The sequence below is a fragment of the Lagopus leucura genome, unplaced genomic scaffold, assembly GCF_019238085.1.
Source record: "Lagopus leucura isolate 7727_CA_CO unplaced genomic scaffold, USGS_WTPT01 Super-Scaffold_100062, whole genome shotgun sequence".
NCBI lineage: Eukaryota > Metazoa > Chordata > Aves > Galliformes > Phasianidae > Lagopus > Lagopus leucura.
This window is the reverse complement of record NW_024962307.1, coordinates 486,204-496,761: the sequence shown is the minus strand read 5'-3', so window position 1 is coordinate 496,761 and position 10,558 is coordinate 486,204. Positions and strand designations below refer to the sequence as shown.

General features: G+C 43.0%; 1 protein-coding gene across 2 annotated transcripts in view; it reads right to left on the bottom strand.

Annotated features, from left to right (window-relative positions):
* Positions 1-53: 53 nt before the first annotated feature.
* The window catches only part of DOCK5 (dedicator of cytokinesis 5), a 70,113-nt gene continuing 59,608 nt past the window's right edge, over positions 54-10,558 (bottom strand). For both annotated transcript variants that reach the window (XM_042886768.1, XM_042886769.1), the window contains 3 exons: positions 8,229-8,367; positions 7,006-7,121; positions 54-4,923 (listed from right to left, as the gene is read on the bottom strand). In XM_042886768.1, the coding sequence (XP_042742702.1) occupies positions 4,822-4,923; positions 7,006-7,121; positions 8,229-8,367 (357 nt within the window). In that variant the 3' untranslated portion in view covers positions 54-4,821. The remainder of the gene's footprint in view (positions 4,924-7,005; positions 7,122-8,228; positions 8,368-10,558) is intronic.

The window sequence follows — 10,558 nt, the reverse complement described above, 5'->3', positions numbered from 1 at the left end:
CTCCCACACACAATGTCTGGGCATTGCCTGATCTCAACAGTAGTACAACTTCATTACGAATTACAAATAATTTTACTGCTGGAATGGAATTCTGCTCACACATCAGTAGACCACACATGAAGGACTTTTGTATGCTTCATTTTTTTTACTGGTTCACACATAAAAACTACATTTATATTAAAAAGGTATTTACAAACTTTACAATAGTTAATGCATTAAAAAAAAATTATACACCTTGCTTTACAGTGAATCCTATGCCATTTACCCAGAGAGATGCAGCCTCCTTTCCCCACGTTTAGTTCCTACCCTTCCTTCAGAGCCAGTTTAAAAGCCATACTTTCTGCTGCTTCAACTGCAGGGGATGAAAAGAGGCAAAAAGGATTTGCAGTCTGTAGAGGTGGCTGTTTCCTAACTAAACCATCACACGCAGCATCTCTAAATGTTAACAAGGACGTGTCACACAACACCCATGTTCTCCTGAACTCAAAACAAACACGTCCTGTGGTTCCTCACGTCATTAAAATCTTTACAATACCAACAGGGAACGACTACATCCATTGACACCATGGATGCTGGGGTCGTACCACGCCAGGAACCTCACTCAGCTCCAACTGGGATATCCATCCTCACATCAAAACCAGTTAAATACACTCTGCAATGCATTGTGAAGATTAATGAGAACATGAACAGGAGCAGAATTGGGCGAACCTCACGTGCTTCTGAACAGCCCACCTCCTACTGCGCAAGAAATGAAATCACATCCATGTGTGGTTTGATTTTCCTGACTGAGTCCCAGGAAAAGCTCATGCCATTCCACTAGATAATGTACTCTGCAATGGTAAACATAAGATAGAGAAGTTTTTAATTAAAAGAAACAAACAAAAAAAATAATGGTAGCCAGTAGTAGTCAGGAATGTTTTTACATTTGAGAAAAAGGTTACAGTTAAGTTACAGACATTTCAAAACTTCTTATTTCCATTTACAATTATAAAAATAAATAAGGAGAGGAAATCCGAGCCATTATCACTGCAAGTTCAACCTGCTGCTCGTGGGCTGCACAGCGTGGTGGGGGCTGGATACAGGTTCTCAACAACTGCTACATGCACACGATGGCATTTCTGCTGCTGCAGATCACAGAGCTGTTCTCAGTGGAATCGGTGTCCTTTCCTAATCCAATAATCCACTGAAATGGAAAACTGTCTGTTTCTCTCTTCCCTGATGCGGATTAGAGCCTGTAACATTTTTGAAGGAATTTATTACAGCGTGACGAGTTTTAATTACAAGCTCCAGAAAGCAAGTGTTGAGCATATTTCTCCAAAGGAAAAAAAAAAGATCCTCTCTGTGACTTGAAATTCCCCACTAGCTGTGGACAGCGTGGATTTGAGATGGGATTCAGATCTTGTCTCCTCCGCAGGCTGCACATGGAACTCGATCTTATCCCAAGCAAGGAGCTGGGCACAAATGCCACCGTTTGCTTTCACTTCTGCTGCGTGGAGATCGCCATTACGGATCAGTCTTGGACTCCCATTTTCAGTTCTATGCTTTCAATGACATTGAGTGATGTGAAACACTGATTCTCATCTTGAAAATGAGTTAGTGAGATCTTAAACAGTCTCTGAAGGTTAAATATCAGAACTTGTAGCAAAGAGCAGAACGTTTTTGTTAAAAAAAGTTTTAAAATCAGAGGTCTGGTAGAATTTTGCACTAAATTCTCCTTAATTAAAACCAGCCAGGCCCTGTGCTCACACCCTTAAATGCCCAATTGCTTTTAAAAACCCAACACAGAGGACGATGCTGTTTTCCAAAACTGGCCCAAACAAAGGCTCATGTCACTCAGGCACAGCACAGAAATCCCATCTGTAGCTCTATGGAGGCTCTGCTGACTTGTATCAGCTAAGAACAGAACTCTTCACAATCAGTAATACTGACTGGCAGGCAGAACCAAACATCCTCAAGTTCAGAAGCATTGCATAAAGGGACACTGAGGAACTATTCCCAAGGTCAGGCTTCCCCCAGGCCTTTCTGCATGGACCAGCTTCCTGCTGCAGGAAAAATACCCACTGGCTGCACAAGGTACATCTCCAAGTTCAAGTTAATAAAAGAGATCAGAAAAGCAGGCAATTATGACTCAAATGCCATTTAGAATTGAATCGATCAAACCAGATCACTGTGCTGTCAGCCCATGAGAAGCCACTAGCTGAGCTTCCTGCTGCCTTACCAAAGGAGTTAAAAGCAAACCTCCTTTGGAAAGGAAAAGCACCTCAGAATGAGGGAACAGGCAGATACAAAGGCAAGGCACTGAATTAGAAAATGTGGTGTTAAGGTATAGGTTTCTATCACTCACACCTCACCCTACCTGAAGAGAAAAGTTCTTGTTCAAGGGAAGAGCTTCAGAGGATCCTTCAGTTTGTGCAACAGCAGCAGAAGGGAGATACTGCTTACAAGAGGGAGAAGTGGACAAAAATGAAGGATGAGAAAACCCTGTGGTGTTCCAGTCAGGCAGCATCTGTGGTCAGGAACGTAACACAGAGCTGACAAGTCCTACAGCACACAGCAGAGGCACTGAAACATGCTCAGGTTGTCCAGAAAGGTTTCAAAGATTTCCCCTGAGAAGGCAACAGCCCAGAAGACAATTGCATGTGAGCTGCTGTGAGCACAACTGTGACTGCAGTGCAACTTCCCCGACGTCTCCATCCTGCTGTGATGGGAATCTGATCTGACCCTTTAATGAGTGCAATCTGTTTGCAGAGCCATACACACAGCAAAATAAATGCAGCTCCTGCAGGTTTCCTTAACTGGAGTCACACAGAAGGCAAAGGAACACATAAGAACAAGCGAAAGGGCAACTTTGGTCCTCACAGCCAGAATAGGGTTTCTTTCTTTTTATCTGAAAGAGTTTAAACCTAATTAAAGCCTATCTCAAACAACTTGAGTTTTTCAGTAAGGCAATAAAACTCACATAAGTCACGTGAGCAGAAGATTGGTGCAGTGGGCTGTAAGAAAAGAAACAAGCCACAGCAAAACAAAACCAAAAAATGGTATCTTGTGAGCAACATCCCCAGCAGAGATTTAAATGCATCTCCATAAATTATACCCAATAATCAGGAGCTTAATGACAGTGACAGATAACAAGCAATATTGTTCGCTGGATGAAATAAATGTGGCACCAAGTGGCAGTGACAACTTTGGGGGGGTGTATCAGAAATAATTATGCTGCTTGAAAAGGTAACAGTGATGTTCCTCACAAGCAATGAGTTCTGAAACGGAGAGTTTAGGAAGGTCCTGCTCCACACAGCAAGAACGGGTTGCTGAAGCTACTGCTGGGATGATCTAGGTAATTCTGTGGTAGAACAGTGCTGAAATGCACGCTGCAAGACAACTTTCAATCAAACTTCCTTCCAGCTTAAGCACTGCACAAAGCCCATCTGGGCCACATGGAGTAAAGATATTTGTGCTCTATCTGAGCTGAGGAAAGGCAGGAATTTTTAAAGGTTAAAACCCAAGATCAGGACGTTTTTCTTCTTTAGAATAAATAAAATGAAAAGACTTGTTGACATCCTGAGAGAGTAGGAAATAAATAACTAAGAGAGAATAATTAAGCAGATTAATAACATACTTATAAATAACATAATTATCTTGTTCTCCAAGGCAAAAAAAGCTGCAGAGCTGTAATAATCCAAGCAACAGGAAACATGGTGGTTGATTGTCAAGTCTTCCACAAATCCCAGGTCCAAGTGGTTCCTTAAAGTCTAGTGGCTGTGAACAACTCAGACCAAGGGAGGCTACAAAACAAAGTGCAAGTATTGCCCTAAATGGGGTGGCGGAGAGGGAGGATGATGTTTATTTCTATTTGTGAGGATCTGGCCAGCCAAAGTAAGTGTTACAGTACACACTCCATCCTCCCCAAGTTGCTGGTATCAATACAGTGCTGGTATCAACACAACCTCCATTCATTCTAAGACATTCACAGGAGAAAAGTCACTTTCTACACCCTATTTAAAAAGCATGAAGATGAAGCCTTTGTTCCAGGTGCAAAACAAAGTAGCAACACAACAAAGGAAGGGATATCAGCTGCTCTGTAGTGTTAAAACCAGAACCAACAGTGAAACTATGATTAAGTACTGGCAAACCTAAACTCTCCATTGGGAGTGAGCAACTGCCACCACTTGAGCAGAAACGGGGAAGGCAGAACGTCTGCACTTCATCTTCAATACATATGATGAGTAGCAGAAAAGAGGTTTCTTATCCTGCTCACAATGCTCAGGTCTCTGCCTGCAATCACGAATCTTAAGAGACCACACATCACACACCAACACCTGACGCTGCACGGCTGCGATCTGTCTCACTTCATGCACATCAGGGCTTGACCACAGCAACAGGAGGAGGGATTTGTGCTTTAGCATAAAGCTGGAATGAACCCATGTGAAAATACTGCGGAACACATCTCATATTGGTGTGGCTTTACCTCGGTGAAGCACTGGCTTCAAATCACTACTGTGATAATTTGACATTAGGAACGAGCCGCTGAAATTGCATCAGCGAAAAAATTCAGGATAGACAAGGCTAATATAAGAATTCCAGTAGGCTGACTTCTTCCCTTCTGTGATTAGTGTCTCATTATTGGAAAAATAAATCAGAGGTTGGGAATATAGTTACACTCAGAGTTCCTTTTGCTATTTTCCAGGGAGAACTTCAGTGGAAGTAAATGGAATGGCAACTGAGATCAATAGTCTTTAGGGTAGAAAACCCCAGCACGTCAGTGAAGAGAAAGCAGCCATCTCTCTCTAGGAACTTGCTGTTAGACAAGCAAGTCTATAATCCTCACTGCAATCCTTGCTCTGATGAGAGGACACTGGATTTTCTGGTTTTTGGGGGCGGAGGGGGAGGTTTGGATTCACGTCTGCTTGGTAGTGGTGGAGCAACCTGAGAAGATAAAATGAAGACACACAGGAAAAACAAACCATTACCAGGCAAGTAAAGACATTTGGCTTGACCAAACAGAAGCAAAGCAAAAACTCCTGTGCTTCTTGATTGTTCTTTCAGGATCACATCTCTGAATGCATCCTTTCAGTTCTTCATGCCATCAATGAGAGGGGCAAAGAAGGACACATCCCCCAGAGGTAATAAAACAGACATGTTTTAGTTGTTAGAGAAATCTTTAGCCGTAAATATGCTTTGCTTGCTTCAGACCCACAGCCTGACCAAGCCAGTTATTTGCCCAGTGTCCCAAGTTTTATCAGTAAAATGGAAATAAACCCATTTCTCAGGGTTTCAGGATTCAACCATCTTTATCTTGCTGGCTTGACCTCCCGGTGAATTGCACCACACACCAAAGGGATGTAAAATGCTTCCAAATCAGAATGGTGCAACTAACTCCATAAACAGAAAGTTCTGCTAAAACAAGCCACAGAATTCCTGCCCAACACATGGGGTTGTGGAATTCTTGCACAAAACCACTCTAAATGGGTCCTTTCAAGTTCTCCCTTTGCACATCCTGGAAACACATGAAAAATGAAGGCCAGGTGAAGAAGAAACTCCTGTGGTTCACCCCTTGCTTAGCTGAAAGCACCAAGATTTCATGATTATTTTAACCAAATGAGGACACGCTCAACTTTACATGAACAGCAAAAGGAGCCAAACGCCTCAGAAAACACTTCTACAATCTCTCTTTACAGCCCCTCAAATCCATCCATTTGGCTATAAGCCAAGGTCAACGTTGTGAGCCAGAGCATGTTAGTAATTAGTTTTCTTACAATACTCAAGGGAAGGGGGCTCTTTCATTAATCCTCTTGAACCAGCAACTCCCACAGGGCTGGCACGTTTCCGCCATCCACACCACCTACATCAGTTCCAATGCCCCTTCTGAGAAAAAGAGTCTATTTGCAAATGAAGCAGAAAACATCCCACTTATCCCACATTTCAAAACCTGATGCCATTGTCAATGAGAAATAAATGATCAACTGCTGCACTGTCATTCTGTGGTCTGGAAGTAACGTATTTGGGAAGTGTCATCACTCTTCAAATTCACTACTTTTGGTGAAAATCCATATCTTGTTACTTAGGTACTCCACAATTGTCAGTAGCACTGGAAAAGACATTGCTGTCAGGGCTCCAAAAGGAACTGTGCTGCGCAGTGGTAAGCAACTACTCTCATATCAGAAGCAGCAACATTTCAGGAGCTGGTGAAATGGTTTTGACACAACTGTGTCCACTGGATGTCTCCAATGCTGATTATCTGACATTTTTTGCCTGGCTGAGGCATTTTACTCAAGGTTGAAGCTCTGCTTTGAGTTCCAGATATGTTGCTTTTCTATGATAAACAACCTTCCCAAGAGGGGATGTTTCTCTTCGAAGACCTAAGAATGCCATAAATAAGAAACTAAAAGGACAGACATCCCTGAGATGAGGCACAAATTCAGAACAGGAACCAATTGGAAGAGATTAAGTGCCCTTGTGCCAATTATGGATGAAGCAAGGAGTGGGATACCTCCCCAGATGGCCACAGAAGAGCCCCACACAAGAGCAGAAGACTCAACTATGCTACGTAACCTTGTTCTTACATAATCCTTTGAATATTTAATAGGTGTGAGTTATGCATAGGCATATAGTGAAAACATTTTGACTACAAACAGACGCCAGTGTAAAGATTTGGGGTGCTTGACTTATTTTGTGCAGGGCACGGGGTGGAATATCTCCACAAATCCATCTCTGGCAGTATGTAAACCAGATTACTGTACTATTTTACATGTGGATCATGTTTTGGAAACTCTTCCCTGCTGCATCCCACACAGTTTGCCTAATCAGGGATAGCACAGTCACCACCTGAAAATGGGGCTGCATTTGACAGCGCTCTCTCAAAACTTCTTATTCTTCTGTGGTTTCAGGGGGTGAATCAGAAAAACGACAAGTTCCAAGCAGCACCATCTGAGAAGCAGCTTGGAAAATTTCACTGGTGTCTTTCTCAAATGCTGCCTTCCAGAGAAACGTCAGCTCTCATTTCCTTACCTCCACAGAGTTCCTCGGGTTGCTATTCTCATAGGGTTTGCTCTTGGGAGGAGGTGGGGGTGGGGTGCTCTGCAGGCTAGCAGCTGGCAATCCATCCGACTGCAATGAGGGAAAACCTAGAAGAAGAGTAAGACAAGACATTAAAGTAGGAGGAAAAGGAGTGGGAGAATGAATTGACCATGTATTTGTTCTAGCAGCCAAATCTGAAAAGAGATGTCAAAGTAGAATCAAAGTTTTATCTCCCTCAAGTTCAAAATGCCCCAAAGGATTCTGTCTCCATCAAATGAATCTAAGCTTATGTGAAAAATGCATGCCTGAGAGAACAGAAAATTGAATCCATTATCACATCTGCAGTGTTCACTGGGGTTTCCTTTCAGCCAGGGCCTCAACCTGAGAATTCACTTTGATTTTAACCCCAGTTGATGGGGTAGATAAGTACTGAAATTTCAGAAGAATTCTTGGGAAGCTGTCCTGCTACTGATGGCAATTAAAACTGCTTGCTATGAGGTTTTGTATTCCTTTCACAGATCTCTATTTACGTAGTATTTCTACATTTCTTTGTGTTCCTGGTTCTCTCCTCCCTACTCCCTTACCCCAATAAGTACTTTTTGTTTTAAACCTCCCATACAGGTTTTATCTCTTCGCTTTGTTATTCAGAAACATTGGATTCTGAATTTATATCCACATAAGAAGAAGATCCTACATACGATTTTCTATCCATTTAAGAAACAGAGCAGTGGTAGAGTGAGAAACTTCACATCAAGAACAGCAGGAAACCAGCAGTGGTGAGAATACAGCTGCATTTTTACCTTGGTCATTTATTCATATGTTGCTTCATTTATTCATATGTTGCATATGAATTAATGACACAGCCTAGCAGAGGTAACTGCTAATTACTCAGTTTGTTAATTCTTCAAGATGAACTCTTCCTTCAAGTGTAACATTACCTAGGTGAGTGCCCAAGCTGCAGAGCAGTATCTCCTTTAAAATGTTTAACAAAGCCTGCAGGGTTGTGCTATTCAGCCAGAGATCTGCTCAGAAGCCAAATAAAACCACCAAGCAGCATGGACGCAGTTCCCTTCAGTGGATTCACTTCAGGTGTTCCAGTAGCACGTGTTGTCACCATCCCACTTGATTTACTTCCCTCCTCCCCTCCCCAGTGAGGTGACCTCAGCAAAGTTACATTAACCCATACGGCTCAATTGCTGTATTACAGAACTTACTGTGGGTTCTCGGGGTTTTGGGAGTGATGGGAGGTGGGCTGAGAGGCGTTGGCTGCTGGAGAGAAGAACTCTGAAGCAAAGTCAGCCTGTTGTCTCCTAACTGAAGACTCTTTGGCCTTTGAGCTTTTCCTGACGTGCTCTGCTTAAAACAAAGAGTAAACAAAGCCTTTAGGAGTCAGCAAAGTTGCTGCACACGTATCAGATCATCAGACCTGTCACAAAGGCACCAAGATGCTCCAGGAGAGCTGTGTGTAAGAGAGAAAGGTGCATTCAGGTGAAACCACAGCTCTGGCTAAGCCATGTCAAAAGGCATCCACTGTGCTCCTGTGACACGTTCAGAATTCTCTGGGACCTCAGGAAACGGGTAGCAATATTAAACTGTTTTTAATGACATCAATATATACAGTAAATAAGGAAGATGCCAGGGAAGGAAGCCTACAGCCAGTTGAAAGAGGAGCTGGCACCCAGCATCTTTGAGGAACTCTTCCCAAAGCCTCGACCAGCTGACTGTTAAATGGCTGTAATGACATCCACGTACTGATGCCAAGGGGTAAACTGAGCCACTCCAACTGTCACAAGTGCTACAGCTGTGCAGGGGTCCTTAGGTGGACAACCAAACACCACACTCAGCTTGGTGGTAACTGCAGTGATAGGTGCTGCTTTGGCCAGCTTGACTCAGAGTGCCTCCAATTAGCAAACCTGCCTCCTCACAGTGCTATTAATTAAAAGTGTCAGTAAGACAAGAGACATCAAAAGCTTCATTCGGCCATCTGAATTCCACCTCAATCCCAGTGCCCCGGTTTCCTAACAGCACTGCATGCCTGAACGCAGAGGCAGCCAAAAGGACATTCCAGCCAAGTAGACAAAGGTGAAATTTATTCTTTCTGAACATGGACTGGAGAGTCCTGAACTTATTCAAGCCTCTTTAAATATTATTTATTGCTTTACAGAGAAGGCTGTCATGTTTACATATGTTATTAAACTCACTGAACTCCTGGAGATCAGTTCTCACTGAGCAATTCTCACTGCACATTAAGGAGTGCACACTGGTGTGCAGTGAATATAAAATGAACAGAGCCCAAAGCTGCTGGACATACAGTGAGCCTTTGGTTCCCTCTGGCTTTCTGGCTCCCACACAGCTTATTCAAGAGCTGCATAAAATCACTCTGCCTGATTCCTGTGCTGCACTACGCAGACATGGAACAAACCAGCTATTAAAAAAACCTTTCTGTATACTTTGCAACGTTCTTCAGCACAAGTATAACCCTTAACTGCTCATATACTTCAGTGAGCTTATCACACATGCAACATGCCCTCAGAGAGATGGTGAGCAGGGCGGGTGGGTGTTCTGGTTTGCATCTCTTAGCTCTCTGCAAAGCAAAGTCTTGCACACACATGCTTTACTGTCCCAGGGAAGCAGTCAATAAAACAGGCTTTCTGCCAGAAACTTTCCATCTAGCTTTACTTAATGAAGCAATCAGCAGCTGACCTCACGATTTGTGGGTTAAACCCATTTAATTCAACAGCACCATTTCCAAAGGCAGAGGGCCAGGCCTTCTGAATCACTAATATTTACAATCCCGGATTTTCTTATCAACACCAAATGGCAAGATTCTAGAACCACACTTCCCCTTCTTCAGAAATATGCTGGCAGCATCGCTCAGATTTGATGAGAATTCCTCATTCTATAGCAACACAACCCATTCGTGCCAGATCCAGCTGAGATCTTGGTCAAGGAAAGGGAATCAGAAGAGCTGATGAGTTTTTATTATTTACACAACTTGTGTTATGTCAAATCACTGTCACTGAGCCACCAGCTTAAATACCAACACGCCTCATTGCTGCATACTCTCTGACAGTGCAACACAGCCTTAGCTGTAGGGGTATAATTCTCTTTTATTCCTGTTTTGCAAAAACTTTTCTCATGGAATAAACACTCCTGCTCTCATGCAGGAGGTCTGGAGCACAGTGCAGACTTGGAAAACCTGTTTCTCAAAGCGCCAAGCTAATGACCTAACTAGCATACCATCTTTTTTCATCTCCCCAAAGTACCAAACTGATGCAGTACATTTGATTTGTGCAGTGATGCTGACTGACAGCAGCTGAACATCTGGCTTGCCAGCTGCATTTTTGTGTGGGCTAGCAATATCTGCTTGCTCCAATACAAACAGAACAATTCTACACAGCTCTGAGTGTACTGGAGTCCTCCATCTCCTAGAAGAAATGAGAGAACTGAGATGAAACATCAGTGCCACATACTTCCAGTTTTTATACTTTAAGTCAAACTGCAGTTTGGTCTGTGACACAAATATTCCAAATAAAAAAGCAGG